The sequence below is a fragment of the Haemorhous mexicanus genome, chromosome 5 (assembly GCF_027477595.1).
Source record: "Haemorhous mexicanus isolate bHaeMex1 chromosome 5, bHaeMex1.pri, whole genome shotgun sequence".
Taxonomy (NCBI): domain Eukaryota; kingdom Metazoa; phylum Chordata; class Aves; order Passeriformes; family Fringillidae; genus Haemorhous; species Haemorhous mexicanus.
The window spans coordinates 65,570,296-65,592,866 of record NC_082345.1 but is presented as its reverse complement, the minus strand read 5'-3'; the positions used below and the strand labels follow the sequence as shown (position 1 = coordinate 65,592,866).

Sequence of the window (22,571 nt, the reverse complement as noted above, 5' to 3'; positions counted from 1 at the left end):
GCCCCGGCAGCGCTCCGGCAGCCCCAGCACCACCCGACCGGAGGGGTAGAAACTTTCCCGGCGAGTTTCGCTCCCGCTCCGTGCGCGATGGGCCGGGGGCTGCGGCGGCCGAGCCCCGCGGGGCCGAGCGCGGGCGCTGCGCCCCTCAGGCCGCCCTGCGCGCCCCTCAGGCCGCCCTGCGCGCCCCTCTGTCCGCTTTGCACGCCCCTCAGCCCGCCCTGCGCGCCCCTCAGCCCGCCCTGCGCGCCCCTTGCGCCCCTCAGCCCGCCCTGCGCGCCCCTTGTGCCCCTGTGCGCTGCCCACGGCGCTGCCTGGGGCGGGCGGACGGGCCGGGCGGCAGCCGGCGGCGCGCAGGGCGGGGTGTGGCCTCGCCATTATTTATGAGCTCCAGCCCCTATTTGCTCAGCTAATGATGCACCGGCGGCCGCCGAGCCTCGCCTCGCCGGAGCGGCGGCCAGGGCAGGGCAGCGCCTGTAACTGGAAACCAGCGCCGGCACCGCGCGGCCGCTCCATTCACTCCTAGGTGCGTGATTGCGCGCAGGGGAGAAGCGCTCCCTGAGCCTCAGGAGTCCACTGCCAGGATTATTGTACAGAGCAGCCGGGAGTATCTTTGCAACCACCACGAGGATAGACTTTTCTCTTTTTTTCCCTTTTTTTTTTTTTATTTTAATTTATTTTTTTCCCTCTGCCGTGAGCCAGGTTTGGAATTAAAATGTTCTGGTAGCAGGAGTGGAGTCTGTAAACTGATAGAAACCAGATAGAAATCAGTATTACTGCTGCTTCCAATAGCCGGGTAAGCATAACTTAAAGTTCTCTTTCTTTTATGTAATAGATGTGAAATGTCTCTGATGGTTGAAATTTGCTGCTGTTCACAGATAGTTAAACCAGTGTTTTCCAGATTGGCACAGTCCGTGTTTGGCAGGGTTTTTTTGTCTTTTTTTTCTCCTTCATTTCTTTTCTTTCCTCTGCCAAATGATTTTCCTTACAGGATTTGAGGGTAGGACCCAGGCTGTAGCAGATGACACCTGCACAGCACTTCCTAGCAAAGCCATACTGTACTTTCCAGAAGCCATGCAACATGCTGCCAGCGACCTCCGTGGCAGGGAAACTTCACTACTTCACTTTCGTAGCGATTTGTCTATTTGTTTACAGTTAGACTAGAATGTAAGAACAGAAAAGTAATTAGACACTGCTTTTTGTCTGTCCTGTAGGATTCTTTTAAAGTACTTGCAAGGCTTTAGGTCTGTGTGTTGTCAGCAGAGATCATGTGCACTGGACGTGCTGAATATAGTATCATGACTTACTGAGATAAATTCAGAGCTGGGATATAAGCCCAAAGCAAAGAGTCAAACCTGCAATGAGCTGTCAGTTACCAGCTCTAAAAATCTCTGAAATTAAACCTATTTCCATTAGGTAACTCACATGTCAGACACCCTGAGGTACCTTTTTGTCACTATATGCATTTATTATTTATGTGCCTAACAGCTGGGTAGGAACCATGCTGCTCAGCACTTGAGTCTTATATTTGCCTGTCACTTCTGTGTTAACGGTGAAGATCTGCAATTTGAGCAATGAGATGTAGCAATGTTTCACTCCTCTAACTGATTACACTAGAATTGGCAGGAGGCATGAGAGTGGGAGGGAAAGAGAGCTGAAAGGGGTTTTTTCCTATTATTGTTTCCTACAGTATTATTTAGAGGAAGAAGGAAAGCAGCACACTTGTTCCTCTTTGACTTTTTATCTATATTGCAAAGAAAGCATAGTGTTACTACTGTAAAATACTTATCCCATTGCGTCTGTTAAATCACATGTTCTGTATGGTTGGCTATTTATTTTGGCCTGATAAAGAAATTTTATTGGGATTTAATGCCGTTTCTCTCTTAGAAGAGGAGTACGTTAAAGGATATCCCATGGGTAAGTCACAAGGTTTTAAATTTAAAGCCCACTAAGCAACATTAGTACTACAGTTCGTGCAGCCTGTTTAAAAATTGTTCTTGGCAAAAACTCTGCAACTATCATTTTATTAGTTAACAAACCCTTAGAGATAATTTGGAACTGGGCCAGAATGGATATGTTTTTCCTACAGACCCGATCTGTAGCTGGCAAATTTCTGACAAGGTTGTTTTTGTCAATTAGCAGAGTTGTAGAATTGCTTGATCTCCGTGCATTTCTCAGTACTCAGAGCAGATAATGAAGGAGAGTTTAGAGTGTGGGCTGCAGAGCTCTGCGCTTTCAGGCACGCTCTCCTTCCCACCCCCAACTTGAAGTCCTCATGCAAAGAGAAGCCTTTCCAAGCGATTTACAGTGAGAGGATGGGGAATGACAGGGTGGTAACGAGATACGGGGCTTTCACGGCTAAGTCAGTGGTGCGGATCCAGCACAAGCTGGTGCTGACCTAAAGTCATCCCTGCCTGACAGCTCATTCCTGCCGTGCTGGGGTGGGGACAGCCGGTCCTTTAAAGACAGGTGTGAACCTCAGAGAGACAGGATGAATGAGGCTGTAGAAATATTGGCTTCCACTGGAGGGACTGTAGCGCTGGACAGAGCTGAGGTGAAGAATGGCAAGCTGACTGCACAGGTAACAAGTCTCTTAATAAAACTAAATGTACAGCCTTTAAGGATATCTTCTAGCTGTTGCAGTTGTGACTTTTCAAAGTGCTTCCTGTTGCCATAAAATCAAGTATGTCACCTGAGTGATTAACTAATAAGTGGTGCGTAGTAGAAGGGCTATTTACATCAAAAATATAGGCAGTGAAGTAAAAAGGGCCTAAAATGATGGTGTTACGTATTCTCACTTTTGCAACTGAGCTGACAGAGTTGTTACAATAGGCAAAATGAAATTTGCACTTCACAGTTTTTGGAGAGATGCAGTTTAGTAGCAGGTGTGGTACTGATATGCACTGTTCAGCTTCTAATGGTGGCTGTCCATTAGAAAAGCCACTCCTCCAGTGATTCCAGTGACCTCAAGACCTTCCTGAACTAAGAAAAGATACAGAGTTCTGGAGTGTTTTCTGATTCTGAGATGCTCAGGCTTCTCAGCAGCTAACTCCTATAAAATGAAGATTCAGCAGATGTGCAGGAGGAGTAGCAGATATACCAAGTGTGGTATCATTGTCCAACTGTGGGATTCTTAGTGCCTTGTAGAAGTCAATGAGAGCAGGTGTGTATCCTGAAAGGAGCTAGCCCAAAAAGCAAATGTTGACTAACAGTTTCAAGTGTGTTGAAATACTTTTGGTTTCACAGTTTTGAAATTAATGACATAGCCAGAATTTCTTTAAAGAAAAACTTATTGGGGAGCTCAGCTTACTAAAACTTAAAGCTCATTTCCAAGTACCTTCAATTTCAGATGTTTAAAGAAAAGAAAAAAAACCTGCAAACAACCAATAACCCAAACCTCCCCCCCCCTTATCATGAGGGAGAGATGTCTAAAAATATCAGCCAGATTTTTATTCGTGAAACTTTATCTGCTGTCCTTGCTTTGCTCTGCCTTGACATTTAGTATAATTATATTTCCAGCAGGTGGAATTGTCTTCATTTTAAATAAACTGAGTCTAGTGCTGTAGTCTGCCCTAGCCAAGAGTTGGGCTCTCTTGGTTCCTCCTAACAGGCAGAGAGTTCCTGTTGTGCCAGCACAGAAGACTTGGTGGGGAACACCTCTTTCAGGTGCACAAAGGAAAAACAGGAGTGCTGTACCTCCTTCACATCAGTAATTATGGCTTCAGCTGGAAGAGGCCTCCAACACAATCTTTCCATACTTTTGTTTTTGCTCCACAAGATTGTATGAGAAGAGTAATGTGATATATCTCTCTTTCAGGTTTCATTTCTTGGATATTAAGTTGCAAATCTGGAGAGATGGCATTTCTTGCAGTGAACGTGTTGATTGGGATATTTATTTACTTTAGCAGTGTAAAAGGATCTTCCCAGCCTCAAGCAAGGGTGTTCCTAACATTCAATGGTAAGAAAGAAGATAAGCATTCTTAAACAAATATTATGATTGAACATTTTCTTCTTCTCCTTAAATTCAATAACTGAATAGAAACTGGCATTTTGATCTGTGTCCACTATTACAATTTTTTGCTTGCTGCTGAGGCACCTGTCCGCCTTAATTTGATTCTCTTGCCAGAGTCTGCCTATTGCTGTAGATGCATATTTAATATATAATTATTAATTAGTAGACTTTTCTCTTTGTTTTGGATTATTATGTCTTACTAACAACTAAAGGCTTGTTTCTTATCTGTAATTTTGCTTGGAAAAATCTAACACATTACATGTAGTGGAGATTATTAATGATTTGAGTTGCTTTCCTTTTCAGTCAACTTTAAATTCTGAAAATGAGGCTGCCTGAAGTTTTACCAAAATAGTTAGCCAGGCACAGAGTCCTTTGAAAAAATACCATTCTTTGTGTAGGATGTACATAGCCTGTAGCAATCAGTGATGCCTTCATACTGTAAACCAGCAATGAAAATTATCATTTTCAAAAGTTTCTTTTACTTCTGAAGTTCTGAGCAGTATCTCATTGCTGCAATTATTCCAGTATTGCTTTTAATAGTAAAGTAACTTATTCCTCTAGTCTTAAATGCTGATTTTAGCCACCACTTCAGAATGTGTGTGCTCTTCAGCTTACAGTGCCTGTTAAATCTGAGCTGAAACTTTCTGTCACTAATTATAGAGGCATTGAGTTTCTCCAGCCCTCTGCCTTTTCTGTGATTGTCTTTGAGGCATGAGGGCTTGCTACTTCCTGCACCAGTACTGCTTGCATTAGGATGGCTTCTGTGATTCATTAGTGCAGGGATGCCCTGCCACTGCCTTGGGAATATGGTGTGCTCTGAACAATCTTTAAGAATTGCTTTAAAAATAGTCAGAGCTAGTAAGTATCTCAAACTTCTACTTGCTACAATGATCAATAACTATGTAAACATGAGACTGAGAAACATCCAGAGGGAGACTGTCAAGTTACACCTTCTGCAAATACCAACCAGAGTTTTAATAATTATATTATAGGACAAGGGGCCCTAAACTGATTAATGCAGTACTTAATAGGTGTAAAATAGCATGGCTGTAGTAAAAGCAATAGTAGGAATTGAGTTCCAAGAGCAAATTCAAATGAAGGAGTATGGATAGGAATTTCTTTTCCTTGTTCAAAGTCTGCACTGGTTTCGGTGGAGATGGTTCTGTTTTGGCACAACCCAACACAGAAGCAAGTTTGGCTGTGGTTGTGTGTTACATTGCAGGTTTGCCACAGTTATGCAGAACAGGCTGATTTAGATTGCCACATCATCTCCTTGGTGGCCTTGAAAGTAATCTAAGCTTCCCTTGATCTCTGCTATGACCATGAAGTAGGAAGTGTTCATGTTTTGTGGTATTCAACCTTGTGAATGGGAAAGAATTCTAATGAGAGGCAAATGGTTTTAACATAAACTCAAGAGCTTTTGTCTCATCACAGGTATCCTGCAAGGCTGAAACAGTGAAGCAGCCATAAGGCAAAAGACCCCAAACCTAGGAATTAAAAAAAAAAAAAAAAACAAAAAAAAACTGAATTAAAACCGTAGTTTCTCTGTTCCTGAAAGGAGGTTGTCCCTCCTTCCTTTAGAAGGGGCTATGACAGCTTTATGCTGCAGTGACCCCTTTGTCTGGTCAGGTTCTTGGGCCCCAAGAGCTCTGTTCCCTGTGCCAGCCCTGGGGACACAGCCTTGCCTCACGAGTTCCTGCTGTAACCCTCCTTGGTTAGAGAGCCTTGCAATGCTATCTCATTTTCTTAAAACTGACTTTTTTCTCTCCCTAATACTTAACAGCCAACCTTTAAAAAAGAAATTACATTTTTAGGTCATAAATTTTTATTGGGTCTTTGAAGTCATAAAAGCAAAAAATGAATTATGTGTTTTTACAATATGAGAAGTATGTCTGAAATAAAAAGCTAAGCTTTTTGTGTAATATATAAACAGAAGTTTTATTTTTAAACCTGATTTCCAGATGGGAAGAAACAACTTTCATTATGTGAAAAGAGTTTGCAGGTTGTTGTATATACCAAGGTAATGGTCCCACCTGTAGTATGAACTTCTGTTCTATAAATCTTTGTTTACTTACATGAGTAGAGATGTAATAGAAAAAGGTGAAACTTTGTATTGTTCTTTAGCTATTGTTCTCTAGTGTCATAACACACTCCTTCATCAGCTGCTTCATAACTTCTTGTTTTTAAATCATGTAGAAATACCAAGTTATTTGGCAGTCTCCTTGCCCTGAGAAGCTGTCAGTTTTTATGGAGAATTGTCACTCTTTTAAAGTGCATCGTTTGAAAATAAAACCATAATTAGGACTCCTTGTGTTTTCAATGACATTAGACAATAAAGACAAGTCATTCAAGCTTAGGATACTTATGTGATATTTTTCAAGTTCTGAATTGGATTTGGCTCAGTGTCTACAATTACATTGCATAAGTTTTGGGGGTAGAATGTATACAGGAGGAGAAAATGAGTGATGCTTTTCAAAGCTAACCTGCTCCTTCAGGATCAAGTCAATCGAGCTTATTCACATTGCAGCATTTCTCATGGGAAAATCCAGCAAGTATCTTGACCCATTCTGTTTTTCATCAGGAAAGATAAAAATGGGAATCATTTGAATCATGGGCTGCTTTTCTCTTTGCCATCTACTTCATTAAGAATCAAATGTAATTAAAAAGTGCGCCTGGGTAATACCTCAAGAGCCTGATAATAGGGATTTTGCAATTAACTTCAATGGATGAAGGACTGCAACCCTAACTTCTGTTTCTGAAATCAAAAGCCTGGCCCCTGGTCTAATTAAAATGTAGTTCATGCCTTAGCTGAGGTTGTTAACTGTGGGTATGACGTGAGTGAGGAACTTATTGCTGTCTGCACCCCGAGTGCCTTGGAAATTGCTGTGCTGTACAGAACCCCGAGGCCTGATTCCTACTGCTTGTACCTTGTATAGCCATTTACTCAGCTTAAAGGAAAGGTCAGGCTGGAGCTGAGCTGCTGCTTTGCTCAGGTGAATGTGGTAATACAGAGGACTGGGCCTGTGGAGAATCAGGCAAAGGTGTGCCTGGAGCAGTTTCATGTGACCTAATTGTCCTGGTCAAGGGTGATGGCTCAAACCACTGGTACTTGTACAACAGTCTGCACTTGAAGAGCCACTGCAGCTGAAGAAAAAAGATGACCCCAGGCTTTTCCTATTCTGAATTGCAAAGATGTGAAGCCTGTGGTGCAGCAGGTGCAGCAGTGTTGGGAATCAACTGCTGTGTTCCTGTTAAGCATGCAGGAGTGGGGGAAGCAAAGGACTCAACATGTCTCCCTGCACTATTAGTACACTATTCCCCCTCCTCCTGCCTCTTCTGGCTCCTTGTCCCTGGAATAGATGTTTTTTAATCTACTTAAATCACCTATCATGATTTAAAGCACCATAGTTTATTTTCTCTTCATAGCAAAGACTTACCTTATCTGTTTATGAACAATCAAGTGTGGTGCCTGCTGTTTCTCAAGCTCCATGCATTCCTTCTTGTCACTGCACGTTCCTGAACAGATAATTGGGAGCTGTATCCTTCAGTCTTCACAGGGAAAAAGCCTTTCTGAAATCAGTGGGAGTATTACCAGAATGAGGAAAGAGGTATTAGACTCCAGGTTAGTGTCAGACTTTGTTTCATTCCAACTCTCTTGGATTTGGAATGAAACAAACTTTTTGGGTTTTGTTGCAGCCGTAAAATGCTGAGCCATACCATTTTAACAACAAATTCTGAATTGATTGAAGCAGATGGAGTATTTTTTAAAATATTAAAGCAGATAGTGTATTTTTTAAAATATACTCAAACCTTCTTTGGGATTTAAATTTATACGGTGATACACAACAAAGTGATAATTTCACAATTTACTGGGAACATTTAATGCATTCCTGCCTTAAATGTCTGGTCTAGCAGATATTTCCCATGCAGATTCTTCTGTTGTCTGCAGTGAAAATTCCATATGAGAAGTGGATCAAGGCTAATTTGCAGACAGTTTTGTTCTTCTCTTTGTTATAAAATTACTAGAACACGTAAAGGAATTTTAAGAAAGTATCAGTCAGATTCATTAATGACAATTAAAGTGCATAAAATGTCACCAGAGCAACAGCAGCACTTATTCAACTGTCAACATGTTTTAAAAGATTTAATGCAACCCCTGTGGTTACCCTCAAGGAAAAATAAAGGAACTGAGAACCATTTTCCTTGAGCTCTTGAGCAACAGCAGTACAACTTGTTTTTAAACAATCCCTCATTGTAATGTTAATGTTACCACAGTTAATAAAAAGTTCATTTATTATTTGGGGGACTTTGTGCTGATGACAGTCTAGTAGGCAAAGGTTTACACTCATATAGTTGATTGGATCTTTTTTGGTGTCCGTGGAATGAAAGCTATTTACAAAATGAAGTAGAAGTAAAGCCTTAAAAGAGTTAAAAAAAAGAAAGAGATCCATGGTTTAATTTTGTTTGCATTCTGAACTTAGCTTGAATGTTCATATAGTTGCTTAATTTTCAGCAAATTGTGGGTAATATTTTCTCAAAATTAACTGATTTGGGGCTCTCACAGCTTTATGGATCCTAAGTAATGTTAATTTATAAAGTGTTGAGCATCAACAATGTGAAAATTTTTCCTATTAATTGTCTCTCACTGGAGATCTAAAACACTTTGAGTACATTCAACTAAAAATAAAATACTTTTTTATCTTTAGTAGTGAGGATTGGTTTTTTACAGTTTGTTATAGAATCACAGAATGTTAAGGGATTGGAATGGATCTTATGGATCTGGTCCCAGCATCCCCTGACATGAGCAGGGGTTCTTCCCATTAGACCAGGTTGCTTAAGGCTTTATCCAAGCTGCCCTTGAACACTGCCAGGGTTGGTATATCCACAGTCTCCCTGGCAACCTGTTTAAGTGTCTAACCACTCAAGAGTACAAAAATACTTCCTGATATCTGATCTAAATTTGCCCCTCTTTCAGTTTGTGCCCATTTCTCCTTGTCCCATCACTCTTGACAAGGAGCCCTTCTCTGTAGCCCCTTCAGATACTGGAGGGTTGCTGTGAGGTCTCCAGACCTCCTCTTCTCCAGGCAGAGCAGCCCCAACCTTCTCAGGCTGTCCTTGTGTGGGAGGTGCTCCAGTCCCCTTATCAATTTTGTGGCCTTCTCTGGATTTGCTCCAACAGTTTCAAGTTCTTATTTTGTGGACACCAGAACTGTGGTCAGTATTGCAGATGGAGTCTCGAATTGACAGATTTGGTTGTTACAAATTATAGTCTTTGGGGGTCCTTTTTACACTTCTGCCTTCTTTCTATTTTTTTTTTCTGTGCCTTTTTTGTGGTTTTTTTATTCTCTGTTATATAAACAGAGGCTTATTGCAATAAATCTTGTATTGAAATTGAATTGATTAGATAGGCTGAGTTAAATGTGCAAAAAAAAAAAACATATTAAAGGAAGCATTATTTAAAAACCTCTGTATTTTTTCTAGAATTTCATGGTTAAATGTCCTTACATGCCAAATGACATTGAATCTGCTTATTTTCACATTCTTGTTCAGTGCCAGTGTCTTTGAGTTGGCTTCATTGTCATTATTGTTGATATGAGTGTACAGGAAAAGATAATTTATTGTTTCTGTATTTAGTTAAATTTTGACATGTGATTTGACTTCAGTTATGAAAATGGTCTTACAATAAAGCTAAAGTCACAGGTGGTGTTTGGTCCAGTTCTGTGTTTGTGCTCTAAAATCCATGTAAGTGGTACCCTCATGGGAAAGCACAAATAAGTACTTCTTCAATGTGGCTAATTATCAGGCAACAAAGGTGCCTGGTGATTAACCAAAGGTAGTTAATTGCCAGGCAACAAATTGCCAGCCTACAAATTTGATCCTACTCTTGGATGAGGAGCTCATCTGAATTTGACAAAATTTGTGAAGACTTGTTTTTTTCTTGCACACGAATAAGCAGATCTGTTATCTAAGAGATGACTTACTTCCTTTAATTTCTTTGTGTTCCTGAACTCAGTCAATTTGACCTGTATCTGAACCAGCTGTGGTTTTGTTTGTTTTTTTTCATTTTGGTATGGAAAAATCAAACTTTATCTTAGAACATTTTGACAGATTCTTCACATCTTGGCGCTCTCTGCTTGTCATAGAAGAAAGCAGCTTATCTTGGCCAATTCCATTGCTCTGTCATTACAATTCTTTCTTGCATTGCCTGTCCAAGGCAAATGCTGAAGTCCCTACGTAGGCAGTTATATTGCCATTATTCTACAACACGTCTTCTTTTTATGCTTAAAAAAATGTGATGAGAGAGAAATGGCATAGACATTTCAAATAGCCCATTTTTTTCCAGAGTGTTTGGGTACCAGTAACAAGAGCTCCTCTGTGAGCTCACTTAGCTCCTACTGGTTGAGCTCACAGTGCACTTTGATATGTGGAGCTGCACAAGCCTTTGTGTGTATCAGATGTAATTAGTGACGTGACTCACAATAATTACTCATTTTATTGAAGTGCGTTGACTGAGGTCCTGCCATGAATAAATACATAGACCAAGAACTTATGCTGTTATTTGAACTGGCTGTTCCCTCAACATGTGTGTTTTGTTCTTTTTTGGTGCTGACTTTTCTGAGTTCTCAGTAACACTCCTTAATAAAAAGACTAGGCAGTTTCTGAGGGGAAGGTCTTTGTCTTAGGGACACGGTTTACTGATTCACAGTGCAGCTCCTCATGTCTCATCTTACATTTAGGCATCCCTGGCTCAGCAGACACCAGGGTAAAAGAAGGCTGTATGTTTTTCCCTGTTCAGTTGATTACAGAGGTGGGCTCTCAGGGATACAACTGAGTAAAAGTTCACTTACAACTGAGTGAATCAGGGTGATGTTGTATCTCTCTTACTGGGAATCAAGATAAATGTATATCTCCAGGAATGAAAAGAGCGATTGTGATTAACAGAGGATTTACCTTTTTCAGTACAAACTTGGTACAATTGCATTTGCATTGTTTCTTCATCTGACACAGCTTCTTCCAGGAAGCAGAAATCCTAGTAGTGATTTACTGGAGCTAAGACTCAGATGTAACAATGGAAAGAAGATAGGGAGTGATTGCTCTGACTCTCCCATGAAACCACTCTGGAGCTGGGACCATCATCCCTTTAGAGAGTTAAAGTCTTTGTCTTATCTTTGGGAATATGAGGCTAACTATTCCTCCTTGAGGAGAAGTTTCTTGATTCTTTTGTGTGTAAGGTTGGTAGAGGTTTTATTTCTTGTTCCTCTGTACAGAGGTATTTGGGATATTTCCGCCTACTACTCTAACCCAACAAATAAGTTACGCAAAAGTGAGCGCTGCAAAGGTTCCTCAATTACCACAACTAATACCCCAGATTATGCAAAGATTTTTTTTTTTTTTTTTTTGGAAACACAGTACACATTGTTTTAACTTAGAATCTTACAAGGCTTTTTTTCCAAGGCAGCATTTTGAATGTCTTGCTGCCATCTTACATCTTACCTACAAGAAATTAGGCCATGGTATTTCATCATTATCATGAAAGTAAAAGAAAAAACAAAATCTGTAACTCTCCATCATATCACCTTGATAGAAAAAAGTCTCTGGAAAATATTTCACCAGTAAAAAACTGCAGTGAGGGCTGTCAGGGAGTTGCAAGAAATGCAGGATTTCTTGGGAGCTCTGTATGTTGTTGGGACAAGTGTATCTCAGATCTGGTGTGTGAAGGCCCCCAAAACACCATGAGCTTAGAGACTGGTCTGTGAGCAACTTTCAGGGCTGATCTCTTAATTTGTGGTTTAGCCACCATCTCCCAAGTGCTATATGTAATTTTTAATGGCATTGACAATGCTGAGGAAAGAAGAATGGTCTTGGTTTTGTTTGGGTTTTTAAAATTTTTATTTGAGGGTTGTAAGTAAACACTTCATATGAAGTACATCCTATTTTTATGAGACTGTTTTATTTCCAGTAAAAATTTCAAATGCAAATATGATTTTGTGAAATGCAATTTTTAGTAATACAGTGGAATAAATTCCCAGACTTTTGAACTGTTCTGCCTAATCTTACACTCTGCTCTGGAATAAATTATTACCTCACCAAAATTATCTTCTAGAATGTGGATGAGGAGACATCACAATCAGCTGGGACTGCCAAGTTTCTTCATGGAAAAAATATGTGTATTGGCAGTTGCTTCTATTTTTTTTAAAAAAGAACACGAAATTAGGCTGAATCCAAATTCTTTTAATTACAGGCACTGCTTTAAACCATTATAAAGGCCAGAATGGCATTCCAAAATTAAAAAAAAAATGTTTTAAGAAGTACATGGTAAATGTGTGATGTATTAAAATTCACTTTCAACTATTGTCTCAACTGTTGTCTCCTTTTAGAATTGCCTTTGCAATTTCACAGTTCTGATATTGCTTTGAAATGGAACTGAAAAACACAAGGTCTTGTAAATCCCTCCCTGACAGTAATAGGCTTTCTCAGTTCCATGTTCTCCTTATTATTTGTTGTTGTTTCTGTTGCTTAACAATTCTTTTCTGTTGTTTAATGACATTTCTCTTTGCCATTCTTAATGAAAATATATTTATTTTCAAAAGCTTTGAGTTGTGCCGTGTAAATCAATTTACTTCAGCTCAGAATCAATTAAATTGGACAAACATTTGTCTTCTTTTAACATCTGTGTAAATCAGGCCAGATCTGTCAGTCTCCCAGCTCAAAGGAGCTGCAGAGTTAAATTCACAGGCAGAAGAGAAATATGCAAGGCAAGTGCCTGATCCCTTATTTAGCTCAATTGGCTGAAAATTATGAGATTCATTTTCTTTCCTTCTCATGATGCAAAGTTTTGAACAGCAGAAGGAGAAGTACCATGGTAGATATGCACACTACAACTGATAGTGCAACAGGAAACTGAGAGGGAAAGACAGTAGCTGTATTCATTAATATTGAAATAATGAAATATTTTCATTATTTTTAATGAAAAAAAGGCATAGGACAGTGTTATAGATACGTCAGTTTGAAGCCTTCCTTTTCTGTTTGTTGATCCCAAGCATTTTACTTGGTTTGAACCTTACACTGATACAGAAACTCCTTGAAAACAACTACTGCTCTCAGGAGAGTGGATTTTCCTTATCCTCTGAGATATCCTCTGAGCCATAGCCAGCCAGGGAATGAAACACTCTTTTCCTTGGGTCCAGCACTGCACACACCTCTTTGGCCTTTCTGCTGCATTACACTGGCACAGGATACACATCATGACCTGTACTTTCTATAGCCCTTAGGAGCTCCTCCTTGTCTGGAGCAACCAGCCTGCATGCCTCTCATTGCAGTTTTCTGAGACAGTCTCTGTGTGAGTGTGTTGAGTGCTCTTACAAGGCAAATATCAAATTAGTACACAAAAATGTGAGCACTTGAATTTTCAGAATGGTACTTTCTGGGGTTTTTTAATATCAGCCAATTAAGATGTTATTTTCAAGGAGAGGCTTGGCATTTTTTCAAAAATTTACTTCTTGAGGCCTGAAAAGGCTTTAGTTGGCATGGAGAAGTGATCCCAGGCTTAGACTTTGTGATGGCTTCACCGTGAACACAGCTGGAATTTTTTAAGCTGATTTGACTAAAAACCCACTTCCTGCCACTGTTGAAAATAATGCACCATATTTTTTTTTTTTTTTTTTACCTAAAGCAGACAAACCTACAGCAAAGACAAAAGAGTTTAAAGCCCCCATAAGGTGTTTTTTTGTGGTTTGCATTAAGGAACTAAAACAGTGCATACACAACTTTTAAATATGAAAACGAATATGCCTGTAAAGCCATTACTTCTTCTTTAATAACTTACCATCTTTGTAGGTTTGGTAAATCCCTTTAAAATGAGAAGAGTGTGACCCATTCATTTCTCCAGCAGGAACACTGCTTATAGATACTTGCAAATTTTAGACTTTTTACACAAAACTTTGAAAAGTAAAGTAGGTAAAGAATCATTTGTCAGTATTTTTATTCCATTTTTTTCAAGCTCCCTCTCTACTGTTTCCTGATCTCAGGTAAATATGTTCTTAATTTCACAGTAGTAGCTGTGAAAGTAGTAGCTCAGCTGAAAGGCTGAGCTGCATTAAATTGCAAAAATAAGGTGAAGCTTTCAGGTGCAGTCAGGTATAACACTGGGCACGAGCAGCACCCAGAAAGTCCAGCTAGGAGAAGGCTTAGGAACTTGGCTGGCATAATTTGGCCCACCAGCCAAGTCCAACAAACCACAGACTTTTTTAATCTGGTCACACTCTTTCCTTTGAGACATGGGAGAATCTGCTTGCACAGTGTGTTCTTCTACAGCTGATGAATTCATCCTCCCCAGCACCCAGAGGGTGAGCAGTGGGTTCATGAAGCACCAGCATGGTGCTTACTTACTGAAGAGAAAGAATATGAGTCTTGCTGCATTTTTGGGTATATATGCCTCTGGACTAGTTAGAGCAGGCCCTGAGGAAGAAGGGCAAGCACAGGAATTCAGCATCTCCCCAGCAGCTGGGGAGAGCAGAACGACCACCCTGATGCAGGGGCTTGGAGGAGGGTTTTATAGAGCAAGGCTGTGCCAGCTGAATCAATACAGGGGCAGGTTTCATACCTACTGTGGTAATTTACAGAGATATGTTGGAAGGGGGAGACAGTCTCATAGAATTAATTATGAAAACCCAACCAGCCTTTCTTGAGTTGGATTTTTTTTTTCCAGATACAGAAATCTGCCTTAAATGATGCTTAATTTCCATTTTCTATTAAAAAAATAAAAAGGTATATTTTATTCCAGGTTCTCAGAGTGTCATTGCTAAATAAATTTTCCTCATAAAAACATTCCAGCTATATGCAGCACTGCAGACCAATGATGAGACCCCTCACCATTGTTATTATTGCTACTGTTACTATATTTGTGCTTATATCCAGTGTATTTTTATGGGTACTGGGATTTTGGTATTGGTATTAGTATTGGTGCTGGGGTCAAGCATTGAATGCTGGTTATGAAGCAGCCTGTCCTTCTCCTTGTATGCTCACTTCCTCTGTTAACTTGTTCTTAAAGAGCTGGAAGAATTCTTCCTGGATTTTTCCAAGAGGCAAGCAGCTGAGTTTATTCCATTCACTCTGTGTGGTGACTGTGACAGACCTTTGCTTTAAGGTTATTTTCTTTTGCACAAGGGGACGGTGGCATGGGAAGGGGTTTATGGCTTGCTCATGGCTATTGAAAGGTTCCCTAGCCAGCTGGAGATCACTTGCAGGTTGGGTTGGATGTGAGAGAAAACATGCAATGTCTAAGATCAACTAAACTTGAGATTGTGTGTAACACCAATAAACCACAGCACTCTGAATAAACAAGGTGACCACTCACTGTTTACTGTTCCCTTTGCTTATTTTTCCAGCACTGTGTCTGTGACAGGCCCAACCTATTTGCTGAGCAGCTTAAAGTGGGTTTTGCTCAAAATAGGTCTAATTCTTAGCTGATAGGTTTAAGTTCTATGTGGAAATGTAGGAGATTGTGGGACAATTTTTCTCTAAAAGACCCTTTAAAGAAAGCAAATATTTATCAGTGGAGAGTGAGAGGATGACATGGAAGCACCAGGAGGTGAAAGGGGCTTGCAGAGATTACTCACAGGCACAAAATACTGCACGCCAGCTCATGTAGTATGAGAACATTCAGCCTTAGTGTCTGCTCTAGAGGTAGTTTTCAGTTCCTTTGAGGCTGACTTCAAATCTGATATCGGATCTTGTGTTGAAGAAAGTACACGTATGTTCTCTTAAGGTTCATTTAGGAGGCAAAATATTATTTTTCACATAAGAATGGAGCATAGTTCTGGACTACTGTGTCATTTATGTGTTAAAGTTTGCTCAAGTCATGCCAATTTATTTGTTTTGATTTGTGTGGATGAAAGATTAGGGAAAGAGGTTGTTCAGTTTTGGACCCTGCCAGGATAAAAGTTTCTGGTGAAATAGTGGCGATAAGGCTGCTGTGGATGCTGGAACACATGGTGAGCAGAGATTCTTATGGTGGCTGTCTGATGGGGAGAGTCAGACTCTTCTCAGCAGTACACAGTGACATCTGTTTAGATGATAGAACTTTTTTCTTTTTTTTTATTTTTGTTTTTTCTTTTTTGTTTGTTTTGTTTTGTATTGTTTTTACTATAAGCACACTGAGACATTGACACAGGTTATACAAGGAGGCAACAGACACGGCACTGCTCCAGGTATTTGAAGCTCAGCTGGGTGAGGTCCTGTGCAAACCCACCTCACCTCCGTAGGTATTCCTGTTTTAAGTAGGATTTTGGCTGACACAACCTTCAGATATCTTTTCCAACCTGCATGTTTTGTGCTTCTGTGATTTTATCAGAGATCAGCAGGTGTGAGTGTTAAGACATTGGTATCTATTTTGGCAGAGTTTCCAGTACAGCTTATCTATTAAAGTAGTTCTGAAGAAGAAAGTTAGCTTCTCTCAAAACGGTCAGAAATTTGACCCAAATGACCTGGCATCCTGTGTGCCTGTGCCCACAATGAAAGCTGTAAACACTCAGCATAGGATTTTTATTTAGGATTTTTTTTCTGCAAATTATTGTGCCTGAAGTGTGTGTTTCCAAGACTGAAATGGTTTGCATGTTGTGTAAATTGTTTTCTTCCACTAAGAAATAGAATAGATTTCCCTGGTGTGGATGGGAAAGTCATGGGTCGGTCTGATTTGGTTGAAGGATAAAATATAATGATTCCTCTTCTGAGGAATGGCAAAAATCCTAGATATGCAGCATTACATGGAATTATACGAGGACAATGTCATATGATTCTATGTGTATTTTCTGTACATAATCTCCTTTTTTCCTCTTGTTTAAGAAAAAGGGATTGCCTTCTTTTTAAACTGAGTTTGTTCATAATACAATGATTAAATCAGTGTGTTATGATGGAGCATGAAATATGTAGCTAAATTTAGGTATAAATAAATTCTATAATACTTTTATTCATTTATTTATTAAATTCTATTGAACTCTTTTATTACCAAATAATATTTACCAAAGGTAAATTATGTAAGTAACATTTCCAATCATATTTCATGGTATATGTTTGGTCTCAGAACAGATACTAGTTCTTGTTCTGGTTCTAGTTTTTTCTCCAAGTTTGTATCTGTGTGTGTAATGTTACATAGGACAGATAAAGCAGATTCCTACAGTACACCTGTGTTTGGTGAGGTATACGTGCCTACTTCTGGGCAAATTTTATGTTATCTGAAGTATTGCAGCCAAAATTCTGTTGGCTAAAATATGATAAAATGGTAAGTCCAGTTAAAAAATTCTGAATTACCCGGCCACATCCTGTTTTGAATGCGTAGCATCATAAATTTGTCCACGCTATTGTATTTTCTTTCATTTGAGTGGCTGAATTTGCATGCTCAAGCTCTGCTCTTTAGTGGTGTGTGTGCACACACATATGCAACCAGCACAGAAAAAAATTAGTAGCATGATACATTCTTCTGAGCTTAAGCTTTTTCTGTCTGCTGTTTGTACTGTAATATTTTGAATATTTGACAAATCCATTAGAATTGTATTGATTATTAGTCTGTACAGACTTAGGGAAGATCTCTTTAGCCTCTTTGCAAGCCTGTACTGGTCTCTGACTGGCATTATTTATCACAGTTCCTCTATTGTTGCTGTCTGCCACAGAATCATGGAATCTTGTGGCTTGGAAGGGACCTCCAGCCAACATCATGCTTAGAGCAGGTCTGATTAGATTAGGTTGCTTTGAGACAAGTCCACTTCAGTTTTTAATAACTACGGTGTTGGAAATCCCACCCTTTAACATCAATGTTCCAGTAGCATTCCAGCAGGTCATTTTACACATAAGTAAGAAGAGTAATTCCCCATCCCTGAAGGTGTTCCAGGCCAGATTGGATGAGACTTTGAACAACCTGGTTTAGTTGGAGGTGTCCCTGCTTATGGCAAGGGAGTCAAAATCAGATGATCTTTAAGGTCCTTTCCAATCCAAACCTGTCCGTGGTTGATTCTAGGATTTCCTCTTTTCATTTTCTTTTTAAAACTGAAGAAACTCCGTTCTCTCATCTCTCCATGGAAGACATGTGGTCCAGAAAGTTTTATCTTTTCTTTGGCTTATTTTTAGTCTTGGAAAGTTATCCTGTCATTCCAATGGTGAGTTGCTCACTTCAGTATCTGCTCACCATCTCTTCACTCTTCTCCAAGTTCATCTCTGCATATAAAATGAGCAGTCTGACTCTGTATTTTACAATAATTCATGATTCAGCCACTTAAAAACTGTAAGAATCACATATCAATCTTTGTATATACTTACTGACTATTAAGTTGTTTTGGTGTCCATTTGGGGAAGAAAAAAGGAGGATTTTCTTTGCCTTGGTGTTGTTACAGTCAATGATTGAGGGTTTTTTTTTCCAGAGAATGTGAACAAATGTGTTTTGAGTGCCCATGGCAGTTGTTGAAGATGAGTTTGATGATATTATGAGGAAATCACCTACCAGCTGTTTGTAGAGCAACTTCTCTATAATTTTCTGAGGACACCCTTTGATTCCTTCCCATAAATCAATTTCTATATATAGTTTAAAAGGAAAAGCCTGTTTATTAGTTCCCTATTAATTTATGTTTTGGGCATTAATTCTTGTCACTGGGGGAAGCCAAAGCATTGTGTCAATTGGCAATCCCAAAAATACCTTGTAAATGAAGAATAAAATATAATAGATCTCAGTTCACTTCTTTAGATTCTCAACAGACAGATTCATTCTCTGTGTGGTAAAGGATAGGTGGATTTTGTCTGAAAAGAGATACTCATTTCCATTTGATCTGCCTTAATCCTGAGGATATGGGTTTGGATCCCACAGCTATTGAAAATATTAGTTTGATGCTTCCATCAGCTTTCAAAAGCTCTGTGATTGAAGGTCTCAGCAGCTGTTTTCTACTATAATAAATGGCAATGATAAAAAAAGACTAGATAAGCTGAGGATTTTTTTTTTTTTAAGAGCAGATAAAAGTATTTTCTTTCAAAATTAAGTTAGGGATAAAAAGATCCTTTGCTTATTTCTTCATTGATAGAAAGTACCAACAAGATTGTTTTTTTCTACAAACACTGCTTAGGATTTGGGGGTCACAGTTCATTGCAAAATATTTTGCCTCTGTTTGCCCAGCTGCCACACCTCCTCTGCCTTGTCTCCTCCTGTGTGTGAAGAAAGAGGCTGAAAGAAAGGTAAAGGGATAACAGGTTTAGTGCTGCTCTGCTTGTAGGCCATAATCAATGTAAATGATGTTAACAGGATTAAGACTTTTTGTTTCCGTGTGCATATCCCACCCTAGAGGAGTGGTACCCTAGTATTTGAGCACAGGCAAGATAGAACAATCTCCTGGTGTGGTTTTGGCTATATAGTGACTTGTATTGGTGACCCAAAATACAGGAATAAGTTATGCAAGCTTTTTTTCTTTAAATTTTTTTTGGGGTGGCTGGGAGGGATGGTGGTGGAGTTTTTTTGGTTTTTGCTTTTTTTACTGTTAAGTCAAGGTTGAAACAACTGGAAACTGTTCCTCCAGAATAACCTGAGTAGTCTAGGAAAGAATGGGCCCTCAGACAGAAGCAAGCCAAAATGCCAAAACCAAAGACAACTCTTAGGGAGAAAAAGGATACGGGAAGGATGTTTCTTTAATCTTTCATTCCAACTTCAGTTTTATGGATGTTACACACAAATTAAAGTAAGATTATATTACAGAACTGTGTGTTACAAAACCTTATGGCACAAAATTTAAAGAAAAAAATTCATATTCATGTCAGATGCATTTAAATTTCAAAATGGTCCACAGAGTTTATGCCCAGCATATCATTTCTATTGCAGCAGTCTTTCTCTGTCTTACATGTTTCCATTTGGTTTTGGCAAAACAAAAGGAAACAGTTAAAAAGACATTTCTCTGTGGGGACAAAAAAAAAACCCCTTCTGAAGTCCAGTGATGTTACCGAATTTTGGATCATAATCATATTTTCCAGTGGTTGCAGTATTTAAATTAGAAATCTGCATTTAATCACTCTCCACCCTGAAGGAGGGTGTGCAGTTATGGACACAGTAGTATATGACAGTGTTCAATGATGTCTTTCGTTGTAAGAGAGTATTCAATTTCCTAATGAATGTTAGCATGAAAACAGAAAACATTAAAATCAGTTTCTCTGTTTTTATATCTATTTTTTATATGTCCAAACTGCAGCGTGAAGCGTTCATCCAGCTCAGAGGTTTCAGGGCCATGGATGTGGCTTTGCATTAACAAGGTGGCATTTACATGTCATGGGACAGGCCTTGCTACTCCTCTTGGCAGTGATGAAAAGGACACACGTTTGCTACTGTCCCTTCCTCACTGCTCATACCAGTAATTGCCACTTTGTATTATTTATAGAGACTGAGTTGGTTTACAGTTTTGCTTTTTCCTGCTTTTCTCTTTAGCCACTATCCAACACAACTGCACCCAAGCTTTTTTTGAGGTTTGTCTGGTGGAAGCAGAATTAAAGATTTTTGTGTACTTTGCTGTCTTACGACAACTGGCAGCAACTGAAATGAGGCATGTCAAGTGACTACCACAAAAAGAAGTCAGTAATTTACAAGTTCAGACAAAGGTTGAAGAAACAAACCTTCACTGTAGTTGTTCTGTCTTGTACAGTCTGCTAATATTTTCACATTTGAGAATATTTAATTTTCCTAATTGAGAGAATGTTACACTACAGTTGAGAAGAAAAGGCAAAATCAAAAGCAGAATACTCTCATTTTCATCAGAGCAGTGCTAATGCTTATGTTAGTCAGTGAGAAAAACATGGGGGTGGATGAGAAACAATAATTCATTGCTGTCTCTCCTGCAGTCAATTAAATATGTCTCATACGTAGCTGATTAAAGCTGCCTTTTTTTCCATAATAATAAGAAGAAGATTAATTGAAATCAGGATGAGACTAGGACTATTCCTCCCACCATATCAAACCTTCAGTGGAAGGTAAGAAGTAAAACCCAAAGGCCAACCTTGCCAGGTTGAGTTGGATCATACAGTCAATATCCAAAGCTTGCAGTAGGTGCAGAGTTATTCTTTTTAGTCTGATGTCGATGCCTGTTCATAGCTTGACCTGCTGAATCTTAACCAGTGCACCACATCTGAGAAGTTTCCTCACCTGACAAAAGCATGGGTGAGAAAGCTGCTGATGTGATGTCTTCACACACAAGTCTTACATAAAGGTCACGTGTGAAGTCAAAGATGGCTTCGTGTAACAAAGAACCCTCCCCATCCTCCATTTGTCTGCTTTTAAAATAGTATATAGAAGGATTTTGGAAAACCAATCTCTATAATGTCCTTTTCTTTCTATAAAACCTATTGTTATTTATTTCCAAGCTCCTTAAGATACTACATACTATTTTGCTAGGCTAAAATATGCATCGCTCTTACAATTTTTCACACTTGCTGTCTCCTCTGATTTGATTCACGTTTTCTGCCTTCTGTATCTAGTTCCCTGTCCAAGTTAAAATGTAAAATAAAGTATAAGAGATGCTTGGGCCCCTGAACACATTGCTGAAAGGTTCATTTTTCTGCACACAAGTGTTCAGAGTATTTCTCACAGAAGAATTGCATAAATTATGGAGATTCCAGTCACAGAACAGTGAATGGTATTGTCAGTTTGCTTAGGAAAAACTAATGAGGTTGTAAAGAAATACTGTCTGCTTTATAAGAGTAAAATTTGACAGCTGGAAAAACAAGGGCAATAGGCTGGTTTCCATTTTCCATTGATTTTAGCCCCCAACATTCAGGAGACTTCCTTTTCTGCAAAACCACATTCACACTGCCTACACATGAACACACAATGCTCTTTTGCTTCAAGCCAGAGGCAGATTAAACTTCATTAGGAGAGTAAGGCTTGAGGAAAGTTCAAACTGTAACAGATAGTAATTTGACAAATAAAGAATTAGGGTTTGTTTTACTAAGCCAAAAATAAAGGCCAGAGCAAGGTTCCCATGGCTCTTTTGTGCCTTTAACCACTGGGTAGGAATCCCATCCCTTTTCATAGTCTGGTTTACATACTGCATAAGCCTAGCAGACACATACCATGGCTGTTTCAGTGCATTTAAGCACTTGCTGGAAGCACACATATCTCTCATTAAATTAAAAAGAAGCCCATAAAGTATTTCCCTTAGAGCAAGAACTAAGAACAGTAAATAGAATATGTGTTCAGAGTATTCTTAGGTAGATGCACTAGTAGCTCAGCTTAAAGTCAACAAGAATGAATGCATTCTGTGTCTGAATGAATTTCATTAGCTTTCTGTAGCAACATTAAATTCTCAGCCAAGCATCTTTGTATTTACATATTTACACATTCCCAGGCCTTGTTGCTCTAGGATATAGGATGGATCATTGCAGGTGAGTGACAGATACCTATGGTAACTGTTAGGCTGTGATTTGAGAATTTAAGTTCTTCTCACTCAGTAGCAAACTGTGTAGTGGCTAATGTGCAGTGGCACAATCCCATACAAAGGTCTCTGACATCATTATCTGAAAACCTTTGACAAATATATTTTGGATGAAC

The 22,571-nt window shown here is 39.3% G+C and overlaps 1 protein-coding gene across 2 annotated transcripts in view; it reads left to right on the top strand.

Annotated features, from left to right (window-relative positions):
• Positions 1-393: 393 nt before the first annotated feature.
• Positions 394-22,571, top strand: part of SEMA3C (semaphorin 3C) — a 118,089-nt gene continuing 95,911 nt past the window's right edge. The window contains exons 1-3 of one of the 2 annotated variants that reach the window (XM_059847441.1): positions 394-523; positions 700-793; positions 3,815-3,955. In XM_059847441.1, coding sequence (XP_059703424.1) covers positions 3,853-3,955 — 103 coding nt within the window. In that variant the 5' untranslated portion in view covers positions 394-523; positions 700-793; positions 3,815-3,852. Of the gene's footprint in view, positions 524-699; positions 794-2,556; positions 2,579-3,814; positions 3,956-22,571 lie in introns of those variants that run through there. The other variant, XM_059847442.1, reaches the window with a different exon arrangement.